Source organism: Mus pahari, chromosome 4, assembly GCF_900095145.1.
Source record: "Mus pahari chromosome 4, PAHARI_EIJ_v1.1, whole genome shotgun sequence".
Taxonomy (NCBI): Eukaryota; Metazoa; Chordata; class Mammalia; order Rodentia; family Muridae; genus Mus; species Mus pahari.
Window position 1 is genome coordinate 67452420 of NC_034593.1, and position 26367 is coordinate 67478786.

The 26367-nt window shown below is 36.8% G+C and overlaps 1 protein-coding gene across 1 annotated transcript in view; it reads left to right on the forward strand.

Annotated features, from left to right (window-relative positions):
• Fstl5 (follistatin like 5) overlaps window positions 1-26367 on the forward strand; it is a 592626-nt gene that overhangs the window by 48467 nt on the left and 517792 nt on the right. The window contains exon 2 of the mRNA XM_021196212.1: window positions 9583-9724. Coding sequence (XP_021051871.1) covers window positions 9599-9724 — 126 coding nt within the window. The 5' untranslated portion in view covers window positions 9583-9598. The remainder of the gene's footprint in view (window positions 1-9582; window positions 9725-26367) is intronic.

Below are 26367 nucleotides of genomic sequence, written 5' to 3' on the forward strand. Positions count from 1 at the left end.
GCCAATTCCCACCCTTTTGGACACAGTCCTAAAGATGCTGCCATTCTGACATCAGCATTGCATGTCCCGTGTTGTATTTACATAGTTCTACACCTAGTAGAAAAGAAAACCTCCCTTCTGAGGTATCCTTTAATAATAATTGCATTTCTCTTTTGCATAGGATCTTTTTATGAAGCATTATCACATGTATAAAAAATAAAATGATAGAAGCCTGAACAAAACTTGATTGGATTTAATTTGTGTCATACCCCCTTGAAAAATAAGTACCTTTCAGAACTTGGGCATATTATCTCTTGTAAACTTCTTCTTGTCTATATGCTTCTTATATACTTAAAATAATGTCAAAATATTCACAATTTTTTAAAAATTTAAATACTGTGCAGTATCATTGACATATATCTAGTAGTATATATATGGTCTATTTCCCCCTTTTGCTTCTTCTTGGTTGTCACAAGGAACAGAGATTCTTAGTTTTCTAAGTCACTTCTGCTTTCAATATTATTTGGTAATCTGAATGTGTGACTCAGGTAAGATTGTAGAGAATCTCATATCCATTTGATGGGCCTCTACTGCCTAATGGGTGAATTCATTTCTTTTTATAAACTGGATACTTTAAAGTATGTTCAAGCATTTTTTTAGATAAGTACTATATTGCAGTTCCACATTTAATTTAGTTCAGCATATCAATGTGAAATTAAAGTGGGTAAAAATATGAGAATTTTATAATAACTTGCCTAACAAATTCAAGGAATGCTTTCCTAGTTCTTTCTAGTTTTAAGTCCACCAAAGAAGAAAATTTGTTTGCCCTGAGTAGGGAGGCCTTTATAGGAACCTCCCTCCCACAGGAAGCCCAGCTTGGAAGACATAAAAGACAGACTTATGAGAGTGGCAGCTCAGCTCTAGGCTGGTTTCATGGTCAACTCAACCTAGTGTTTCAATGAAATGAAGTAGAGTAAGCCTTTTAATAGACCTGAAATTAATGTCTAGTCACTGCTCATTTATTGATACCAATATATTTCATGAACATATACTCCATGCTCTAATTCAAAGAAAAAAAGAAGTTCTAACTTGGAGTTAATTTTTCCTCTCACTACAGAAGAAAAGCAAACCAATGAGTACATAGCACATCAAATATTGACAGGGATTTCGGTTTCTAATAATTTTATTGCCATAAATTTTCATTTATTATTTTCCCAAAATATCCATTTTGCTATCTTACATGTCTTTAACTCCTAGAACCATTTAATCTTCTATTTGAATTAAACCTACCTGAAAATTCATTTTTGTGTTTTCTCTCTCCTTCAGAAGCCAAAGGCCTGCTCGGGCAGCTCTTCATTCAGGTTCTCTCTTGAAGGGTGTTGGGGGGTAAGAGTGTTGGTGGGGGCAAGACTTGGTCTTGCGAGATAGTTAGTGTTGCCTTTTAAATATTAAAATGTTTATCTGTCCTAAGTCCAAGTTACTTTGCAGTCCTGGCTGGCCTGGCTGTCTGAGTTCCTCTGAGCCCAGAAACTCTGGTCTCTGGCATTTAGCATCTCTTCATAAAACAGTGGGGTATTAAGTAAATGATTAATTGCTCAGGCTTTTCCTCTCTCTCTCTCTCTTTTTTTTAATTACATATTTTCTTTATTTACATTTTAAATTTTAGCCCCTTTCCTCATTTCCCCTTGCCTTTTCCTCTCTTGTCCAGAAATCTTGTCTCTTCTCAGGCAGGAGAGAGGTTTGGAACAATAAATTTTTATTGAATTAGGATAAGAGAGTCACATTTGCAGAAGGAAAAACTTTCACACAAGCGAATATGCATAAATAATGGCTTATCCTGGCAGCAATAGGAGCCCTGTCTATGGCCTCTTCATTCTACCCCCTTCTCTCTGACAACATTTCTCTCAACAAGTCCATCTCTTACTTTCATGCCATCTTTTTGTGTTTAACCCACTGAGTTTAAATAGAGTTGCTTCCCTGAGCATCTGTGAGAAGTTATTCATTGGAAGAGGGGCAGTTTATCTCTGGCTATAGCACTGAAGTAAATGATATCTATAATAGACTCTTTGATTTTCCATGATGAAGTATTAATGGGCCAAATCTTGTGCAAGTCCTATGCAGATATCGATGGCTGCATAAAGTTCATGAGAAGTTGGCCATGCCATTTCTCAAACACAACCTTGTGTTGTATGTCTTCCAATCTTTAGCACTACAGTCCTTCCTCCTAGTCTTTTGCTGTATTCCTTGAGCACAGTTGTATTGAGTTCACTTTAGTAATGCCTGTATCATTCCCAGAATATGACATTCTGACCCTCCTTCCTAGTTTCTGGGTCTTTCATTCTTTCTGCCCCTTATTCCATAATGTTCTCTAAGACTTAGCTCAGGGAAATTGTAGTTTCCCATTTGGGACAGCATGCCACCATTGCTTATTCTGATAAAGTTGTCAAATTATGGGCTTTTGAATTAACCACTACCTGCTGTTATCAGAAGCTTCTCTGATAAAGGCAACAATTTTATCCTAAGAAATATTATGTCTTTGTCCTAGAATTATTTTCTTTCTATGCCATCTATTTGTATGTCTTACAGTTTTTTCAAGTTCATGAATATTATATTCATGAGCTTTCTTTTGAAAAAATCATCCACTTTTTATGACTGAAGTGATTCTTCTACCCTGTATTCCAGTCTTGATATTTCCTCATTTACTTGGTCTATTCTGTTCGTAAGGTTTTCTAACCCATTTTTACATAAACTTTTCTTTCCGAATCTTTCAGTGTTTCTCTTTATTGAATTTTCATGTCCTAAATTGTCTTCACTATTTCAATTAGCCTTCTATTTGCATGTCTGGGCTTCAGTAAGAAGCGTATTCTAAGTTTATTTGGGTGTTAATTGATACCTTTTTTGAACTCCTTGAATATCTTTAGGATTTCTCTTTTAAATTGTGTTTTTTGAGATTCCTCTAAGTTCTTTTCCTTTCAGAACATTTCTTTAAGACCCATGATAATGAGGATGACTCCTTATCTTTGTGTCTCATATTACTTATATTTTTGTGATGGAACCTGAACAACTTTGAGTTTGCTTGTTGGTTGTGTTTCTGACATGAATTTATAAGCTATCTGTGTCATGTCAGATTTTTTTGTTGTTGTTGTTCTTATTTTGGTGTTACCAAAACTTGACTAGTTTTCTATCAAGGAAAATGTATTTACAACTCAGTATTTTGATAGCTGTCTGTCGATTGGTGTGTAGGCTGAGGTGATTTCAGAATTTAGTGGCTTCTTAGGGAGGGAGGTGTCACTGTGGTCCTCTAGGATGCATGTGTCTAGTTGGTCAAGCTTCTGGGTTGCTTCAAAGACTGGGGATGAGGGATCTTCCCAGGCACTGAGAAAATTAAAAGCTTCAGTAACTCTGTGCAGTGGGAGGATGAGTAGTGCTCAGTGGTCTTCTACCAGCTGCCATTTATGTACCACTCTTGGGCTAGGTCCTGGAATCGAAGCCGAGGCAGGTGGACTCAAGTCTTACCATTAGATGCACAGGTAAATGCTTTCTATGTAGCTCTGGCTGGCCTAGGACTACCTATGTTGACTATACTGACCTAGTCTTATTGGGGCAATCTTCCAGCCTCTGCCTTCTGATTATTTGGAATATCAGGTTACTCAATACTGAAAAATATAATTTTATTAAATCTATTTAGGCTGAAAGATTTTTTAGAAATTTATGCATTTTCCATCAGTTAAGAATGATACATTTTTATGTTTCGGCATAAGTGAAGAGGTTACAGAATGCCACAGGGCTATCATTGTATCATATGATCTTGGCTGGTATTTTATTAACATGCTTTTCAATGTTCCCAATGTGCAGGCAAACAATTGCCAATTAACTGGTAAGTTTAACAGGTTGTCAGAAGTTACTACAGTAAAGCATTCAATTGTGGAATTGATTTCTGCCAATTTATAATTTCTAATACTCCCTGTGGGGATGAATTAAGTTTGGAGGATGTAATTTTACCCTAAAGTGCAATGAAATGATCCTAATTACTTTCTGAGTTCCCATTAAGATGATGTACTAATTATGCTTCTGGTTGCTGTGACAAAACAGCTCAAAAAAGGGAAAAAAGCCTTAAGGAAAGAGAAGTTTATTGTGACTCATGGTTTGAGAGTATAGCCTATCTAGGCAGGGAGGCATGGCAATAGCAACAGCTATTATGTAGCGTAAGGAACAGGAGGCATCTGGTCACATTGTGTCCAAAAGTCACTAAGATTTCCAAGGTACAAGCAGTCTGCACCCAGATTTGGTGCCAAAACAAAACACAGATGGCCTGAATCCATGTTCCCAACCATGCACTTGTTCCTTTCTAAAATATTGTGAGGAAGCTTCTACTGTACCCAGTCCTGTTAAACTCTGTCTACAGCTGCCTAGGAGCATTCTAGCCTATGGCTTTAGACTTTCCTACTTCTGCAAACTAGATCCCATGGACCATGAAACTAGGGCCAGGCTTATCACAAAAATGACTCCAATTCTTGGTTTTTCCCCTCCCCTCTCCTCAGGTCCCCTCCCCTCTTCTTCCCTCCTCCTCCATCTTCTAGTTTCTTTTCCTATTCCTTTTTCTTCCCCTCCTTCTTTTGTGCTAGTTAACTTTTCTCATTGGTGTCACAAAGTGTCTCACCGATGCAACTTAATAAGAAAGGTTTGTTTTAGCTTATAAAGCTCTGGTACAATTCATCATAATGGAGAGCCCTTGCTAGAACAGTTCTTACTGTGTTGGCAGAAGCATGAAGTACCTGATAATATGCATTCATATCTTATGGGAAATAGTCAATGTACACCAAATAACTATACACACAAAGTTAATCAGGTAAACAAGCTTTTCTTTGTCTTCTCATGGTTCAGTGTATTCTGATACGATCAAAATTTATCTGCTAGTCAATACTGTAGTTCTGCCAAGAAAGAAGCAATTTGACTTTTAATATTATTCCTGTTTATCTGTGTCCATGTTACTGAGTTAAAGTACTCAAGCCATCTAACTTTTGATGAAGTGAATTATATATTTAATTTTTTTTGCCTAACACTTCACTAAGATTTAGACTTTAAAATCATGTTTAATTCATGTAAAATCAATACAAATAATCATAATAAATTTTATGAAAGCTATAGATTAAATATGAAAAATAGATTGTACAGTCATATGCCAATTTCTGATAAGGTTTATATATCATTGAATCGTGTTGTACTGGGATAATGTCTCTTAGATCAGTCCTTTAAAAAACTAGATTCTATATTAAGGAGGTATACACAACTATATTATAGATTGTTGCCTCTTTTTCATGAGCTGCAAGCTTATATAGTAGGCTACAGTACTGAATACTGTAGACAATTATAACACAAGGGTAAATATTTGTATATTTAAAATATCTGAATATGGAAAAGTATAACTAAAAGGTACACAGAATATTGAAAAAGCAGACCAGTTATATGAGACACTCAACATGAATTGATATTGGAAATCTAGAAGTTGTTTGGGTGAGTCAGTGAGTAGGTGATAAACGTGAAGACCCTTTGAAGTCTCATGCTTTGGAGAGGTTGGCCATCACAGAACGGATGGCATCTTTTAAGTTTCTGATGTTTTGATTTTAATTTTTTTAATTGAAATAAGGAACCTGAAGTGGCGTGAGTAAGAAAGACCTAGAAATAAGAGTTCGGTGAGAGAAAATAGTATGATCAAAATATACTTCTCTATGGAAGTGTTTAGATTAAAAGTAGTATGTTTAAAATATAAGCACACTGTGCCTCTGTGCAAAATATTTTCTAAAGTAAAGGTAAATGTATGTATAGTAAGTATCTAACAGTAATACTGTCATTTATGGGCATAAAGTTAGAGTGCTCAGATCAACTTTGCCAATCTTTATTATGATTGACAACACAATAGCCATTTATATAGCTTTATATATTATTGTCACAAGAACAGAACAATGTTATGTACTATAGCAAAACTGCTGTAACAGTGCTGGACATAGCAGTTTTACAGTTTCATTATTACCTTGTTGGACAGCCATCATGAATGTTGTCTGTGATGGCCTGGGGTGTTTTAACACAGGACTGTGCTTGACTCGAAATGTACATGCTGACTTACTGATCATGGGCTTCCAGTGAAATGTAAAGAAGCATTTATTCCCTGTCCTTTGACACAGAGCATCATTATAGGAGAATGCTACTTTAACCATAAGTGTGGAGAGTTTTACAAACTTTACTAAATGAATTAAAATTTAGTCCAGTGTGTGTGTTTTTGTGTGTACATGTGTAGAAATACATACAAAGAAGAGAGTGAAAGAATGCCATTGGAATGACTGAGAGAGGACAGAGGAGGGTGATGTTAATGGGATCCTTTAGCCAATGTCTACCCTCACCTAGACTAGTCCTTTGGGACACAGCTTGTGTATTCTTCTCCCTCACCGACTTGGTTAAGCACAGCATAAGTATTGTAACTATTTCTCTACCCTAGTTGATCTCTTCCCAATCATCTCTTCTCTCTTATATTCACAATATTCTATCCAGTGTCTCATAAACAAATATTTAGTCCTGAAAGAATGATTCAGGTGTGTATCTAAATGAATGAAGTGTTTATAAATAGTTTACAAAAAGTGTATTTAAAATACATTTTGTGTGGACACATGAATTATTCATTATAGAATTCATCAAAATGAGAGCAAAGAGATTAATGGAAAAGAAAATATAAAGTTTCCTCTTGCTAGTCTGTAACTTGTAGCAGCATTACAAATAGTAGGTGAATTTCACATTGTCATACAGAAAAGGAATTCTATCTTTCCTTATCTTTGGACTGCAAGAAGAGAGTCTTACAAATTTAGTTTGTTCAGCACTTACTAGGTGTCAGGAAGTATGACCCTAAAATTATAAAATGTAAAACAAAATTAACTGATTTTTTTTTCTGTGTGTGTGAGGTTGGAGAAGGCAGACACTATCTGCTAGAAATAATTAGTGTTTTTCAAGGATCATAACAGTGATATATAATTACAAGTAAATGCTGTCAGATAAAGGGAAATTGACATATAACCCTTAAGAGACTGGAGGCCCCAGGTCTCGTGGGGTAGGGAGTGGAGGGGTGGGGACATGCTCATGGAGACAGGGGGTGGGGAAGAGGTATGGGATGGGTAACAGTCAGAGGGTGGACTGGTAAGGGGATAAAATCTGGAGTGTGAAAAAAAGATTAAATAAAATTAAAACATAAAACATAAAAACAATAAAGAGTGAGGAATTACTTGGGATTGGTATTAAGGGTTGTTGAGTCTCTTCTTCTTTAGAGACATGAACAAATATCTATGCATCTCAAAACAGTATATAATGACACACAGGTAAAATTCCACTCAAGCCTAGCTTTGGGAACCAATGAGAAGAAGGTGTATCCTTTTGTTTTAGGATAAAATGTTCTGTAGATATCTATTAACTCCATTTGTTTCATAACTTCTGTTAGTGTCCATGTGTCTCTGTTTATTTAGTGTTTCCAGCATCTGTCCATTGGTGAGAGTGGGGTGTTGAAATCTCCTGCTATTATTGTGTGAGATACAATGTGTGCTTTGAACTTTACTAATGCTTCTTTAATGAATGTGGCTGCTCTTGTATTTGGAGCATAAATATTCAGAATTGAGAGATCCTCTTGGTAGATTTTACCTTTGATGANTATGAAGTGCCCCTCCTTGTCTTTTTTGATAACTTTGGGTTGGAAGCAAATTTTATTTGATATTAGAATGGCTACTCCTGCTTGTGGACGTTGTACATCGTGGTGCGGAGCCTAGTGCGCACCACGATGTACAACGTCCACAAGCAGCAGACCATTTGCTTGGAAAATTGTTTTCCAGCCTTTCACTTTGAGATAGTGTCTATCCTTTTCCCTGAGGTGGGTTTCCTATAAGCAACAAAATGTTGGTTTTTCTAGGATGGAGTTTCCGTCCTTGTGTTGATGCTTTCCCTTTATTATCCTTTGAAGCTGCTTGTGGACGTTGTACATCGTGGTGCGCACTAGGCTCCGCACCACGATGTACAACGTCCACAAGCAGTGTTTCTTCAGACCATTTGCTTGGAAAATTGTTTTCCAGCCTTTCACTTTGAGATAGTGTCTATCCTTTTCCCTGAGGTGGGTTTCCTATAAGCAACAAAATGTTGGTTTTTCTAGGATGGAGTTTCCGTCCTTGTGTTGATGCTTTCCCTTTATTATCCTTTGAAGCTGCTTGTGGACGTTGTACATCGTGGTGCGCACTAGGCTCCGCACCACGATGTACAACGTGAACAACTAACTCCAGAGATTCCTACGTTTGCCATTCGCCATCTGGTAATCTCTGGAGTTAGTTGTTCTAGTTGTCTCTGGTTGGAGCTTGTTTGTTCTGTGATTCTATTAGCCTCTGTCAGCAGTCCTTGGAGTCAAGCTCTCTCCTGAGTCTCAGTGGTCAGAGTACTCTCCGCAGGCAAGCTCTCCCCTTGCAGGGAAGGTGCACAGAGGCCTGGCATTCAGATCTGCCTCCTTGCTGAAGATTTAGGCCCCAAATGGGGCCTGTCCCAGAAAATGTGTTGCCTGCAGTTTGCACACTCACCTGCACAGGCTAGACTCCAAGGGACCCTGGACACACTATGTCTCTCTCACCTGCTCTGGAACACAGAGCCCTTCTGGGTGGCCATCTTTCCTCTGGTGGGGAACGGGTCCAGATGTCTGGAGCCAGAACCAGGCCAGTGTCTGTCCCAGAAGCTCTGTTGCTTCTGCAGTCTGTTCCCTCCCAGGCAAGGACCGGAGCCTGGGTGTACTGGAGCAAATATGGCTCCCTTACCAGCTCAGGCAGTGAGAGCGCTCCTGGGCAGACACCTCTCCTTTAGCTGAGTAACTATTTCTTAAACTGAGTTACTTCAATGTTTACAGATGGAAAAAGAGTTGAGAAGAGTTTAAAGTACGTTACCGCTTAACTGATTTAAATTCTCATAAAGGTATTCATTCCTTTGCTTTTTAAAATATAAGGACAAAATGTCTTTTCTGTTAATTATCAAGAAAGTGTTATGGTAAAAGAGGAAAAATGAAGTGCAGTTTTACTCCAAACATGTGCTTATTATACGTATGAAGGGTGGTCAATGTTTACCTGAGTTCTTTATGCCATCTTGTATCTTCTCAGCTCCATCCGGAATATAGAATATTATAAATATCAAAGGACTTTATTGTAAAATTGTCTGCCATCATCAGTCTAACATGTATTTTTAAATAATATTGGAAACATTATTAGTAACTTAATAAGCCTGATCTATGTAAGTTATGCTGAACTATATTATTTGTATCATAGAAAAGTATCTTATGAAATTCTGACAAGTTCTTAAGAAAAAACTGAAATTATGTAGGGTTTTAAAGATTTATTCATCAAATATATTTAATGAGGTGTTCAAGCATGTAAGTATATTTACAATTGTGTTATGCACAAATATTTAGGGTAGTAGCCATGGCTATAAGCTAGTCATCTCTGATTCATTGTTGAGGATCTCTCAACAATAATGAAAAATTTCAATATATTTCTTTATCATATAGTGTATTTTCTCTGATTTTCAAAATTCTAATTTTGGCAGGTGAAAATCAATAAAGATGTTTAAGTGCTGGTCTGCAATTTTGATTCTTGGATTCGTCTTTCTGAAGTCTGAAGGGAGGCCAACAAAAGAATCAGGATATGGTCTTAAATCCTATCAGCCTCTTACAAGATTGCGACATAAGGTATGACCAAGTATTCTGTCTGCTTGAAGTTCCTTGTATTTGAGAACTGAGAGATTAGATGTGAGCTTGCTATTCACTAGGGACACTAACTTCTGAACATGCTTCCAACAATTTTCATCTTATAAATCATAAAGCTTTAAAATTGGAAAATTATAGCACCTGAATGATTACAGTTTGGTGAATAAATACTATCTTTATGAGGAAAAGATGTGTTCTGGATATAAAACATAGTGCACCAGGTTGGGACTGGAGCGATGGGTTAGTGGTTAAGAGGGAATCTTGTTGTTACATGGATACTTAGTTTGTTTTTTAGTTAACTGGGCAGCTCACAACCACTCGTGAGCTCCAGGGGACCTAATGTCTTATTCTGGAGTCCATGCACTTGCACACACATGTCCATAAACCTACAGGCTCACACATTTATATGTACATAACTCAAAAATAAAATTATTCATTAAAACTATTGCTATTAAAGTATACCAAAATTTAAGGCTCTGTTAGCTAGTTAATTTTTGTTTCTTTTATACACATTTTAGGATATTTTAAACTGCAAAGTGTTAGTTTATGTAAATCCCTACAAAGATATATATATATATATATATATATATATATATATATATACACACACATACACACACATACACACACACACAAACATATGTGTTGGTAACAAAGAAATCCAGATCATATAGAAGTTATTGAATATTTTCGTTTATTCAAAAAAACATTAAATTTTAGGTTCCTGAACGAAGAAATGAGAAGTGTTTTGGTGTAAATGCTTTTGCACTTTCAACTTTTTCAACCTTAAAATGAGCAGCAATTTTTTATAATAACACATATCTAGTAAATATTAATTATGGGCTGTTTCACTACCTTAATATTATATCCCGAGGTCAGAAAAATAAATTTTTGCATTTTCTGGTACTGTGTGCATATGAGGCAATGATGGGCTAAATCTGTGGTAGAGAACTGGTGGGTAAAATACTTAATTATATTCCACTGGTTTTCTACAAAATACATGACCACAGGTTTGTGCATCGCTATGAATATTTCTGAGAAAAAATTAAGTTAAATTTATGTTAAATTATTGATATACTTATCTAGGTAATTTAATAGACCTTAAAAGAAAATATATAATTAAGTAAAATGATCTTGAGAAGAATATAAACTCTCAAGAATTGCTATATCTTAATATTTCCATCATTGCATGCCCATTTCTATATTATGAGAAATAATACATGATTGTTGATATATAAAACACAGGGCAGAAATTGTCATGAAAATATATCACTTTTAAACAACTCCCTCTGGCTCTACAATTAAGCTACCAAAGGCACCTAGTGAGAATTTTTATGTATGTAAGTCTGTGTGTGAGTGTACATGTGCGTGTGTGTGTATGTGTGTAAGGGGATATTTAAGAAGAGTGAAAAAGTAAACTGAGTAAGAAATTAGAAGCAAGACTGTAAAAATTATCTTTTCATAGTCTTTGCTTCAGTGCCTGCTTCCAGTTTCCAGTCCTTAGTCCCTGCCCTGAGTTTCCTCAAGGAGAAACTGCAATTGGGACAAGCAAGCCAAATAACACCCAAGTCACTCACTTTTGGTCGTGCTGTTTATCAGAGCAAAGAAAGCAAATAAAGACAATGTTCATTTTGAGACAAAAACTAGGACTAAGTTGTCAGTACATGTTGAAATAATACAGATATGAAGAAATGCATACATATTTCATCATCTGCAGCTGTATGTATCCAAAGATGTCATTAAAATTCATTTGTCTGTATCTTGCAGTAAAAATGAGTAACAATAAACTTGCTATGCTAATTATAGAAATCTTAATTATACTCTACAAATACATGTCTGAGGAAGAGCTGATTGTGTGTTTTACTAATGTGTTTATCCCACTACATTTATGCAACTTCATCTGAGGCAATTCATTAGCACTCAGGAACTGTACAATGTAGCCACTACATCCAAACTCCACAAAGTTATGCTCTTATTTATTAGGTTTTAAAATGTACACAGGGTGTGCTATTGCACAAGCAGCTTTCCTACAAATTGTCATTGGATGGTGGTGTAGCCTGGGACAGGACCACTCTTCCTCCTTATTTGGATGATATTATTCTAATTCAGAGACATAAAGTAGCTTTCATGTGAGCAAGAGACTGCAACAGACATTATCAAAAGGACAGGAAAAAGAGAAGATTCACACTAAATTTAAAGCTAATGATCATAAAGCAACGTGACTCTGACCTGAGAAATGTCTGCTTTTTAGATTGTTCCCTCTGCTGCCCATAAAGCAAATTAACTGTATTTTCATATTGTTTTCTGAATTGAGTATCTACTGACAGTTGGCTTTACGTGGTTTAGGATAAACTTTTAGCAGAGGCTCACTAGGAAAGATAGAAATTATTTGGAATATAAATGATCTTGCTATCAGAAATCTGAATTTTAGTCATAGTACATAATTATTGACTATCATATGCATTGTGAAGGATTTCTAAATTTTGAGACATTGGTAACACTGGTGAATTAATGAAACTTGAGTAGTACACCAGATCTAATTGTGTCACTAGATATTTATTATTGAGATGCTATCCACTTAATTAAAGGACCTTAGGTCCTTTAATTTTATGGGCATTTTCATGGATGACATGATCTTACTATTATTTTATAAATAATGAAATATGATTTCATGGACATTTAGAATTTGTTTATTGTAATGTCATCCAAAATTATGGAGTAAGATTTTAAAATATAGCCTAGAAAATGTAATACAAATTTAAAGTAAAAATGTGTTTTTATAGGTATTTGAACTCTGTGACATGCATTTACAACTTTGTCTTCATTTTGCTATTTGTAAAATTTTCAAAAATGGGTTTATATGTTTTATTGTATTGATTAACTTTGTTTTTAATGTTTGAGTATTTTGGCTGAATGTGTTTATGCTCATCTCTTGCCTGTTTGTTTGCCATGGGCTTCAGAAGAAGGTTCTGGAACCTGCAGAACTGGAGTCACAGATGGTTATAAACCACTATGTGGACACTTGCAATAGAACCTGAGTTGTTCACAAAAGCAAGTCCTTTTAACTGCTGAGCCTTCTTTCCAGCCTGTTAGGCATTTAACTCTGTTATCTTTCCTTTTCAGACACCTCTCTCCTCTACTTCTTCATTTTCCCCGCTTGCTTTCCTTTCTTCATCCTCCCCAAGTGCCCTTGCATGGTCAACGTGTGCACTACAATGCTTGGTTGTATTATAATGGCGAGTTTCTGTAAAAAGTGACAGGGTAGATGCACCAGAGTCACGTCAGTTCTAATATGCTTGCCTGCCTTCCTGACCTCTGGTTGTCTTCCAGTTTTATTACTAGTTCGCTAAACTATAAATTTCTCATTTCCAGTGCTGGGGTGGTTTAAAATTCCCATGACAACCCTGAAACAGATAAAACAATCAAACACAAAGAGGAAAACAGAAACACTGGAGAAATGGCACTTTCTTAGAAAAGTTATAAATATTTTGTACCTATCAATCCTTTGATCTTTCCATCCCATGAAAATGTATGACCTTTTAACCTAGTGGTATGGCAAGTAGATCTTTTATTGACCACTGACTAAAGTCTTATCTCCTTGCTTAATAACCTCTCTGTAGTCACTTGCCCTCTTCCAGCAGGCTGAAGTTTAAACAAACAAACAAATAAAAGAACACACAAACCCTTGTGGAAAAATCTGGTAATATTATGGCCTATGAGTTAGAAAGAGAAGAGCATGAATTATATTTGAATAAATATTTTACAATAACTGAAAAATCTCCCAGAACTCTCTTTTATCCCATAGAATAGCAAATGGGAGCCATTTAATAATCCAGCCTCTTTCCAAAAAAAAAAAATAGTGAATGATATAACCTGTTAATTAAGGTGTCATGAAACAAGGAAGGGAGAGAAGTTTTTTTATGTTAAATCATTGAATTTGGGGTTCTTTTTTATCTCCATGTGCTCCCAGCTGCTCCTCACAGATAAAGACAAAACTAGAACTCCTTTCTCCTTCCTTCCCCCTCTCCCCCTCTCCCTCTCCTTCTCTCCCTGTCTCTTTCTTGGCTGGGGGGGGGGGTTCCTTGTTTTGTTTTCATTCTTGGCTTTTTCTGATACTCATTTCTCCGTTATTTCTGTTTTCCTCCTACTAATCACTCAGCTATAATTTCTCACAAGTTAGCTTCCTTTATCTGGTTAACCTGTTGGATTCATGCACTGACATTTCCAAATACTAACAAGCACTTCTTTACTTGTCTGCTTGTTCATCTTCCTGGCTTTAGCACCTGTCTTTGCCTCTTCTCTCCTACAGTGCTGATCATACTGCTATACTGTACTGGCTTAGAGAAGACTATATGAGGACAGTAGAGTTCTTCGAGTGTTTCTAATGGGACCACTTAAAGCCCGTGAAGTGCCTGTATCTCCCTTTGAGCAGAGTGTCAAGTCCAGCTAACCTAGCAAATTGAAGTTGATCTATGATTTTTTTTTTCTAAAATCGAAGTACTTGTCTGTGAGGATCATTGTGTGAGTGAAGCAGAGTATGAGAAATGTAATCATTCATGAGAGTGTAGCTGCTCACAATGACACAATATAATTCAAAGAACTGATTTGTGAGATATGACACTTTTCCTTTGTGTTGGTATTGTATTAACACTGATAGATGTGCCCTAATGGAAAGCAGCAGGAGAGAAATACAGGAAAAGAGATAAACACTAAAAGAACCTCAAACACCCAGTGCTCAGAGGCAGGGACTTTAAACAACTCAAGACCCTTATTTTCTAACAGGAAGACTGGTGGCAAGTCCTAGAAATTACATGCTGCTAGGAGGAAGTTTCAGAGAGATCATTAAAATGTTAAGTGATTTTTCTGAGGTCAAGAAACAATTTGGACTATCCCATGAAAGAAAATCTTGTGGAGAGGGTCAAGAGGGGTTAAAAAGTTACTGTGAAGAATTACTTAACTAATCATTAAAAGTTATTCTAGTTCAAATGTATGGACAAACTTATTCCATGCATATTAAGAAGATTGAATATGGCTAAATTTTAGATTTGTTTCAAATGAATACCTTGCATTTGAGAAATTAGGATCTTTGGAAAACAACTCCCCCAAAGAAATTAATCCCTGTATCAACTAATGCTACCTCCACCCAATCTTCTCACTGGGTTGTACAATTAAAGTACAGTAATAAATCCATAATCTTTATGGACAATGAATCTTAGAAATACCATGAGTTGTCACAAAGATTCCTTTTTTATAAAGAACAAGCAGATTGCCATGAGTTCTAGGCTGTCCTGGGTTACACAATGACTTTCAGGCCATGCTAAGCTACAGTGAGAAACCTTTGTCAAGCTCATAAGTGAGAAAGTTTTCTTCATTATTTAAAAGATCATGGCAACACTAGCTCAGCTAAGTGTTCTGCAAAATTTCGGCTAGACATGAGGAGCAACTTGAAGACCTGATATAAGATACCCTGGCCACACCAACAGTATGAATACATTTCTATTTATTTATGAGGGGTAGATCAAAAGAATTCCCACCACAGAAACATGTATACAGAAAATGTATACCTCAAACATATATAAAAATGATGAAAATCTGAGTAATGGTATCTTTACTAACTCAGTGGCTATGTTTGTTTCACTATATATGTGTATATATGATAAATAGTCATGATCCTTAAGTGCACAAATTTTTTGTCAAGCCTATCAATAAATATGAAGAAATAGAACATATAAAATAGAAATCTCTTATGAGATATGTTCTGCTTGGATTATTGATAGATTTGGATAATTTTGAGTCTTATTAATCTCATGAAAAAAGATGAGTAGAGGTATGGTTGCTGAATTTTTCTGAGCTCCTTGGTTCTTTTTGTCTTCCAAACACTAGGAGACAAGAGAAAGATGTACTAGTCTTTGTTCAGTGAGTAAATCTGAATACTACTAATAATAAGGAAAGGTCTGAGGTTATAATCAATCATCTTTATGCCTAAAGGTACTTTTTAAAATACATCATTTCACAAGTAGTAATAAAAGTCATGATCTTCAGGCTTAGAAACAAAGCAAAATCCAATTATCATAACAATAATAATAGGGATAATATCAATGTTTAACTATATTATTATTTCACACTTTATGATGATCTACAGTGTTGTTAGGTCAGATTCTGAGGGAGGAAATGAGTGATTAATTAAAGAGCCTACTAAAGGAACCCACAACATTTATTGTGTTCTTCAACACAGTCATGAAGTTTTAATCAGTCTGCATTTCAGTATCTTCAATAGATCTATGGCTTCTTTTCTTGAAATCTCATTTCTTTCTGAACATGCTTAAAAAGTAATTTAGAGTAAATTATGATCAGTGTATGGCTCAGCTCATAAGATTTGTAGGAGCACAAAAAGTCATGTTTAGATTGTCTTCTAATATATATACTGAGAATACTACCTGGACCATAAAGCAAGTCAAAAGTAACACTTAGTACATCTGTTTAAGTAAAGTGGATTTAAAAACCAATGGTATGGCTCCAGCTTCATTTCCCCTCCTTCCCAGTAAAAAATCCTTTTAAAATCTTTGAGAAAATGACATTGTGTTAATGTTTGGAAGTGTTGTTTATGACTTCTAACCAATGTTTAGTTGTTCCTCTGGCTAAAATCACTTTACTTTACCCAAACAAGCACAGAGATATATGTGGAGTATGAAATTCTCAAGATAAGGCTCTTTGACAGGAAACCATCTTTTGTCCCTTGGGAAAGAATTCTTAAAGTAGTAGATGTTTTGCAGAATGGGCTTCTCTTGCCTCTGATCTCACATTAGGAGGTGTTACTTAAAGTTTTAAGAATATGTGACATGAAAAATAGTGCTTTCCTTTGAATAATTCAACTACAGAAATGAAAGAAGTGTGACAAATTATCATTCTATTAATTCCAAATTAGTATGAACCTAAAAATGTAGTCAAATGAAATAAATTATATAGCAATTACAATTAAACTTGCTTGTTAAGATTCCAGTATATTCTAGTATGTGTAAGTTTGGGTACATATAAGACTTCTATTTTAAACAAATATGTATTTTTCTAAACATCTGAGGCACAATTCTGTCTATGCCTATTTATATGTATGTTCATGTATAGTGTATGACATTTTCTTTACTATCAGAGCTCATTCACAGTTTTCTGTGGGAGAAATGATGCAAAACCACACTGGAAACTCAACGCATCTGAATCTGTTTAATTGATCAGACATAACTAGCACGTATTTAGAAAACAAATGTTTTAAGTGATGTGTATTGGGTGTGTATGTGTATGTGTGTGTACATGAAATATAAGAAGAACTGATGTATAGTAAATAAAGATACATTTATCTGTTCTTTAAAATTAATTTAATTTCAAGTTGGCATTTGCAGTTGTTATTTCAATGTTAAAATAAATTATGTATTATTCACTGCATGTTTAAATCTTAAAAAATACTTTGTGAATTTAATTAGGAAAAGTTCTACATTAAACATGGGAATAAATATTTTAATGTATGAGTTTTAAATTCACCATGTTTAAATGATTAAAAACCTTGTAGACTATAAACAATTGAAAGGGTGATTGTCTTAGTCAGGGTTTCTATTCCTGCACAAACATCACGACCAAGAAGCAATTGGGGAGGAAAGGGTTTATTCAGCTTACATTTCCACATTGCTGTTCTTCACTGAAGAAGTCAGGACTGGAACTCAAGCAGGTCAGGAAGCAGGAGATGATGCAGAGACCATGGAGGGATGTTCCTTACTGGCTTGCTTCCACTGGCTTGCTCGGCCTGCTGCCTTATAGAACCCAAGACTACCAGCCCAGAGATGGCACCACCCACAAGGGGACATCCCACTTGATCACTAATTGAGAAAATTTCCCCAACTGAAGCTCCTTTCTCTGTGATAACTCCAGCTGTGTGAAGTTGACACAAAACTAGCCAGTATAGTGATATGATTTTTACTTATATTGAGGTTGTATTTAAAATTATAATATTAGACAGAAAGCATGTTGTTTTCTAGAGTCTAACTTCTTGAGTTCTTTGTATATTATGAATATTAGTCCTCTATCAGATGTAGGGAGAGTGAAGATGTTTTCCAAATCTGTAGGCTACTGTTTTGTCTTATTGACAGCATCCTTTGCCTTATGGAAACTTTCCAATTTCATGAGATCTCATTTGTCAATTGTTGATTCTAAAGCCTGTGCCATTGATGATCTGTTCAGGAAATTTTCTCATGTGACAATACATTAGAGGTTATATCCTACTTTCTCTTCTTTTAGAATCAGTGTATCTGGCTTTATGTGGAGGTCCTTTATCCACTTCATCTTGAGCTTTGCACAAGATAATAAAGATGGATCAATTGGCATTCTATATGCAGCCCACCAGTTAAACCAGCACAATTAGTTGAAGATGCTTTATTTTTTCCACTGTATGGTTTTAGTTTCTTTGTCAAGGATCCAATGTCCATAGCTGTGTGTGTTTATTTTGGGGTCTTCTATTCCATTGATGGACCTGTCTGTCTCTGTACAAATACTATATGGTGTTTATCACTGTTGTTTTGTAGTACAGCTTGAGATTCGGGATTGTGTTTTCTTCTAGAAGTTTGTTTATTGTTGAGAATTGTTTTCACCAATCTGTGGGGTTTTTGTTTTGTTTTTGTTTTTTGTTTGTTTGTTTTTAAATTCCATATCAAGTTGAAAATTGCCCTTTCTATCTCTGTGAAGTATTGAATTGGAACTTTGATGGGAACTGCATTGAATCTGCAGATTGTTTTTTTATAAGATGGCCCTTTTCACTATGTTAATCCTACCAATCCAAGAGCATGGAAGATCTTTCCTTTTTTGGAGATCTTTGATTTTGTTCTTCAGGGACTTGAAATTCTTGTCATACATCTTTTACTTGTTTAGTTAGAGTTACAGCAAGATGATATATATTATTTGTGAGTATTGTAAAGGGTGTTGTTTCCCTAATTTCTTTCTTAGGCCACTTATCTTTTATGTAGAGGAACACTACTGATTATTTTGAATTATTTTTTTATTCAGCTGCTTTCCTGAACTTGTTTATCAGCTGTAAGAGTTAGACTCTAGAAAACAAAATAATCCAATTTAAAAATGGGCTGCAGAGCTAAACAGAGAATTCTCATCAGAAGAATCTTGAATGGCAGAGATGAACCTAAAGAAATGTTCAAGTTCCTTAGTCATCAGGGAAATGCAAATCAAAACGACCCTGAGATTCCACCACTTTATACCAATCAGAATTGCTAAGTGCCCCATAGAGGGGAATGCCAGGGCCAAGAAGTGGGAGTGAGTGGGCAGGGGAGGGGGGGGCGGATATACATGACATTCAGGATAGCATTTGAAATGTAAATGAAGAAAATATCTAATAAAATAATAATAAAAAAAACAAACTCAGGTGACAGCAGATGCTGGTGAGGATGTAGAGAAAGAAGAACACTCCTCCATTGTTGGTGGGAGTGCAAGCTGGTACTATCCCTCTAGAAATCGGGCTGGTGGTTCCTGAGAAAATAGGACATAGTATTACCTGAAGACCCAGCTATACAACACCTGGGCATATACTCAAAAGATGCCCTACCATACCACATGTTCTACTATATTTATGGCAGACTTATTTATACTAGTCAGTAGCTAGAAATGACCCAGATGTCCCTTAAGCAAAGAATGTATACAGAAAATGTGGTCCATTTATACAATGGAATCTTATTCAGCTATTAAAAGTGAGTACATCACAAATTTTACAGACAAATGGACATAACTAGAAAATATCATCCTAGGTGAGGTAACCCAGACCCAAAAGAACACACATTGCTGGGGTTCAGCCTCGACAAGAGTTGGGGGTCGTCAAAGACTAGGGATACCTGATAGGCAAATAAGAAAACAGACAATTAAGATACAATGCTGATAGGTTGCTGTATTGGCATGTGAGCGCTTGAAGTTGGGAGATAGGGTGCTCACCTAGACTTGACTCAGCCCCAGTCTTTTTTTTTTTTTAATAGTTATTTTCTTTATTTCCATTTCAAATGTTATCCCGTTTCCTAGTTTCCCCACCAAAAATCCCCTATCCCCTCCGCCCCCTGCTCACCAACCTACCCACTCCTGATTCCTGGCCCTGGCATTCCCTTATACTGAGGTATATAACATTCACAAGACCAAGGGCCTCTCCTCCCATTGATGACCAATTAGGCCATCCTCTGCTACATATGCAGCTAGAACTATGAGTCCCACCATGGTTTTCTTTGGTTGATGGCTTAGTCCCTGGGAGCTCTGGAGGTACTGGTTAGTTCATATTGTTGTTCTTCCTATGGGGCTGCAAACCCCTTCAGATCCTTGGGTACTTTCTCTAGCTCCTTCATTGGGGACCCTGTGCTCCATCCAATGAATGACTGTGAGCATCCACTTCTATATTTGTCAGGCACTGGCAGAGACTCTTAGGAGACAGCTATATCAGGCTTCTGTCAGGAAGCTCTTGTTGGCATTTAAAATAGTGTCTGGTTTTGGTGGTTGTTTATGGGATGGATCCCCAGGTGGGGCAGTCTCTTTCACAATTTGTCTCTGTAACTCCATCCATGGTATTCCCCCTTCTAATAAGGATTGACGTATCCACACTTTGGTCTTTCTTCTTGAGTTTCATGTGTTTTGCGAATTGTAGAATTGTATATTGGGTATTCTGAGCTCCCATGTTCATGGATTGGCAGGATTAATATAGTCAAAATGGCTATCTTGCCAAAAGCAATCTATAGATTCAATGCAATCCCCATCAAAATTCCAACTTCATTCTTCACAGAGTTAGACAGGGCAACTTGCAAATTCATCTGGAATAACAAAAAACCTAGAATAACAAAAACTATTCTTGACAATAAAATAACCTCTGGTGGAATCACCATCCCTGACCTCAAGCTATACTACAGAGCAATTATGATAAAAACTGCATGGTACTGGTACAGTGTCAGACAGGTAGATCAATGGAATAGAATTGAAGACCCAGAAATGAACCCACTCACCTATGGTCACTTGATCATTTACTCAGCTATTAAAAACAATAAATTTATGAAATTCTTAGACAATGGATGGCTCTGGAGGATATCATCCTGAGTGAGGTAACCCAATCACAAAAGAACATACATGATATGCATTCACTGATAAGTGGATATTAGCCCCAGTCTTTTATTGAAATCTTACAAGCAAATTGGATTACAATATTCATTGGGGTGTAGGTAAGTGCTTCTCTATTTTCCTATGCTAACGTTTTCTTGTGACACAGAGTAGTACAGATTTAGAACAGAAAAAAAAGGAAAGTATATAATCTCAGATACAAAAATTTTACAGCAAGCACAATTTTTCTGTATCTCTGACCACCAGTCTCTGATGATGTTGGGGGAAGCAGTATTGCAGTTACAAAGAAGTATCTTTCAGAAGTATACGAAACAATACGGTTTCATAAAAGGGCAAACGTGAGGTCATATGCTGATTATGAAGTCTTTATACTATTTCAACACCATCTGCCTATCTACAAAAACATCCTCACCTAACCTGTATAGAGATTTCTAACATGGCTATCACCATTGTCCCTAAACGCAAGGAACCCATTGCTAACTTTCTGGGAAATATTTATATATTATTTCATCCTCAATTTTATAATAAAAAAAATCCCATTTTTACTATACAGAATTGAGACTGACACTGGGGGAACAGCTGCAGAATTACTCATCTCTGTCTGTGGCTCTAGGTTACTTTTATTCCCACCTAGAGAGAGTGACTGTAATACATATTTCTCTTGAATTCATGAACAGCCTTCACTTGAATAGCATTGGTAACATCTAATTTCTGGATATCAAGAAGGCTCCTACTAGATCTTGCCAGGTCACTAAATACAGGTTTAATCAAGGAAGGAAGAAAGAAAAGAAATAGTAAATAGATAAAGAAAATAGTAAATACTAAGAATTTAACTGTAGAAATGACATCACTAGGTGCTTGTGCCAAGAAGCAGGCCTGGGGGCCTCTCAGTACTCATACTGGGGCTCACAAGAGGCCATTGCTTTGCACTCTGGCAGGTTTTTCTCCCTTGTCATTAGGGGTCCCAGGCATTTTGACCTTAATGTGGGGTGTCTCCAACAATACATAGTATGTACTCACTGATAACTGGATATTAGTCAAAAAGTTCTAAATACTCATGATACAACTCACAGACTATATAAGGTTAACACAAAAGAATACCCAGGTATTGATGCTTCCATCCTACTTAGAAGGGGAACAAAATAATTATGGGAGTCAGAGGGAGGGAGCGACCTTTGTGGGAGAGGGGATGGGGAGGGAAAATAGGGGGTAAGATCAGATATTTCAGGAGACACAAGAGAAGCTCAGAGGGCCAGGAGAATGAAGAGAATTATTCACCAATGTGGAGTGGCTGACAAAGGGTGGGGGGGGGGACTATTAGAAAGTCCCAGACACCAGAGATGTGAGAGGCTCCCAGGACCCATGGGAAAGCCATTACCTGAAATGCCCAACAGTGGGGAGATGGAACCTGAAGAGACCACCTCCAGTAGATAGAAATGGCCTCCATTTGAGAGATGAGGCTGCCCACCCATCTCAAAACTTTTTTCCCAGAATTGTTTGTCTAAAGGAAGTGTAGGGACAAAAAGTGGAGCAGAGACTGAAGGAAAGGCCATCCACATTCTGACCCAACTTGGGATTCATCCCATTCCCAGGCTCCAAATCCAGACACTATTGCTGATGCCATGTTGTGCTTGCAGACAGGAGCCTGGCAGTGCCTGACTGAGACAGATGCAGATACTTATAGTCAACCACTGAACGGAGTCCTGGACACCCACTGAAGAGTTAGTGGAATGACTTAAATAGCTGGAAGGTGTTCCAACTCCATAGAAAGAAAAATAATATTAACTAACATATTAAGAGCATACATGGTTTTGGTCTGTGGCCCCCACTACATATGTAGCACAGGACTACCTTGACTGGCCTCAGTAGGAGGGGATGTATTTGGACCTGTGGAGGCTTGATACTCCAGAGAAGGGGGATGCTAGAAGGGTGAAATGGGAGTGGGGGAGTTGGTGGGGGAGTATCATCTTAGAGGTGAAAGGAAGGAAGAATGGGGTATAGGGTTTGTGGAGGGGGACTGGCAAAGTGGTCAACATTTGAAATATAAATAAATAAAAAGAAAGAATTTTGTATACATATATAAACACATACATTGTTTCTCTTTCACACACACACATGCATACAATGCAGTTAGGGCAATAAATGGCTGCAAACTCACATGCTTTGTTGAATGTAACATACGGGTGCTGTACACATGGAAAAAGAATGCATATTTCTCAACTATCTCTCATGTTCAACATTTTAGCCTCTATGCAAACATTTTTCTGGCATTTATTCTTTTACCAATTAAAAGCACATTTACTTATTATTATAACACATACTTATTAAGAGCCTAATAAACTGAACAAAAGATTCCATATTGAATTCTCCAGAAAATACCCTAATTCATCATATGATTGAAGTGAACATCTCAAATGACTGAAAACATGATTGAATGAAAGTATGATTCAATATATATTGAAATGTGTAATAAGGAAAGTGTCTCTTAGGGAAGCCAGCACAAAGTTTATTTTATAGTAAGCTGTCTACAGGAAATTAATGAGGCAATTAGCTGTGCAAACAGGCTTAGATTAAAGGTGTTGAGCTTAAGGATTCTGACTGAAGATGTATTTATCAGCTGTATGGATTAAACACCAGGCCCTCTTCACCTAAGGCACTGTCAGCCATTATGATAAAGATGTCCAATAACAAATGTCTACTTTAATAGGCAGTCTAAAGTTTGCTCAAAATCTTAGAAGCATTATTTGTTTCTTTTTTTCTTTTTTAAAATAATTTTTAGTAATAGATTTTAATAATAAGGGGGCATTGTAGGCTAAACAACAATAATAATATGACAGTATATAGATTCCCATATGTGCTCACTTCTGCATAGATTGTCTGTCTCTGTTATTTGGCCTGTGGAGTAGAGTGGCACATTTGTTACAGTCATCCAGTGATGCTTGATTATCGTCCAAAGTCCACAGTTTGCAAAAACAGTTCACTTGTGGCTATGGCTTGAAACTAAGTGAGGCTTTGATAAATGTGAAGTAACATAAATAGCATATTTCAATAACTCAAACCTCTGCATTGTGTTCATTTGCCCCTTCTCAGTAATTCGTGCTTTCATAATTTCCCTTCTACATAAATGGAATCACATAGTAATTAGGCTAAAAGTATTGGCTTCTTTCACATAGTGATGTGCATTCAAGGCTTAAATAATATCCTATGGGCTACATGTAAAATTTGCATATGAATTCATCTCCTGAGGGAAACTTTGTTGGTTCAGGTCATGTAGTGTGTGTGTGTGTGTGTGTGTGTGTGTGTGTGTGTGTGTGTGAGAGAGAGAGAGAGAGAGAGAGAGAGAGAGAGAGAGAGAGAGAGAGAGAGAGAGAGAGATTTGGTGTCTTTGCCTAGATTCTATTACCTTCATATATGCAGATGTCAAGTTGTTTGAGAATGATTTAATATATTATCTCTGTGCACAATCATTGTATTGCTTTTAGTTCTTTATCCAAGATCTTGTCTTAGTTTGACAACTATCACATATTTTAATTGTGTGGTGTCAGACCTGAAGCGCTAGACTGGTGACAATGTCCTGCTATGTTCAATACATCCCCACTAACAGTAGAAATAAGGCTATGATAAAGACAACTGACAATGTAAGTAAATATCAAGTGTCACTCAACAAAAGAATAAATTAAAGCATGGGTCAAAGATATTACCAATGGATTAAGAATTTACTGTACCAATCAATACAAGTGAAAACTACCCAACTATGACCATGCTTAAGTTAATTTTGTATGTTTATTTGTATGTTTATTTGGTTTGTAATCACTTTAATTTTCTGAGATTCTTAGCATATTTTTCAATTCAGGGAAATCTGATTAGAAAAAAAATTATGAGGTTAAATATCTTCCAAGAAATGTTGACATCTAAAATAGTGTTACCAAGGCACTCAGTCTCTTAGACAGACTAGTTTTCTACAGTACGGTCTAATTTTATCAGTTATGTTGTCTTGTTCCTGAAATCAAACAACCAGATAAAAGCTATTTAGAGCCCGAAGGGTTTACATCTGTGTCCAGGCATACAGCCTAGAGAGTATAGCAGTTCATCTGCAATCAGGAAGTAGCGAGGTGTGAAATCTCGTGTTCAGTGTTTTCTTTCTCTCTTTTGATTTTTAATTTAATTTAATTCCATTTTAATTTTTTCTTATTTATTTTACATCTTGTTCACAGCCACCCTCCTGATCACCCCCTCAACACACAATTTTTCTCCCATCTCCCTCCCTTTCTGCTCTGAGTGGGTGGGGTCTCACCTGGGTATCTCCCCACCCTAACACTTCTCTCTGAGGCAAGGTGCCTTCTCTCCTATTGAGCATAGACAAGGCAGTCTAGCTACAAGAACATCCCACATTCCAGTTGCTTGGAGACCCACATGAAGAGAAAGCTGCACATCTGCTGCATATGCGCTGGGAGGCCTAGGTCAAGCCTCTGTATATTCTTTGGTTAGTAGCATGTTCTGAGAGCCCCAAGGCTCCAGGTTAGTTGATTCTGTTGATATTCCTGTGGAGGTCCTGTCCCCTACTGTGCCCCAATCTTTCTTCCTATTCTTCCATAAGAGTCCCCAAGTTCCATCTACTGTTTGGCTGTGGGTGTTCTTATCTGTCTGAGTCAGCTGTTGGGTGACAAAAGGCACCTTGCTCCTGTCTGAAAGCATAACAGAGCATCAACAATGTTAGGGATTGGTGCTTGCCCATGGGATGGGTCTCAAATTTGAGCAATATTGGTTGGCCATTCCCTCATGTTTTGCTCCATCCCCCATGCCTGCATGTTTTTGTAGATAGGATAATTTGGGTTTGAGAGTTTTTTGGGTGACTTTATGTCTCTATCACTCCAATGGGGTTCCTGGCTGGCTATAGGAAATGAGCTCTTCAGGCTCCGTAATCCAATGTAGTGAGTTACAGCTAAGGTTGCCCCTCTGAATCTTGGTTATCTCCCTTATCCCATGTCTGTCTTTTCCTGGAGATGCACCTATCTCCTTACCCCTGTCTGTTGCACATTTCGATTTATTTTCACAATCATCTAACAATCTCTTCTGTCCTTCCCAACATCTGATCCTGAAACCCCATCCCTTCCCCATCCCTTCTCCCACTAATTCCCTCTCTTAGGACTACTTTATTCCCCTTCGTCAGTGAGATTCAAGCCACCTTTCTTTTTCTTTCCTTCTTGTTTAACTTCTTTGCGTCTTTGGAGTGTAGCATGGTACCTGTATTTTATGGCTAATATCCATGTATACATGAGTATATTCCATCAGTGTTCTTTTGGGAGTAGGTTACCTCACTCAGGATATTTTAAAGTTACATCCATATGCCTGCAAAATTCATGATATCTTTCTTTTTATTATCTGAACAGTATTCTGTTGTATAGATGTCCTTCCTTCCTTCCTTCCTTCCTTCCTTCCTTCCTTCCTTCCTTCCTTTCTTCCTTCCTTCCTTCCTTCTTTCCTTCCTTCCT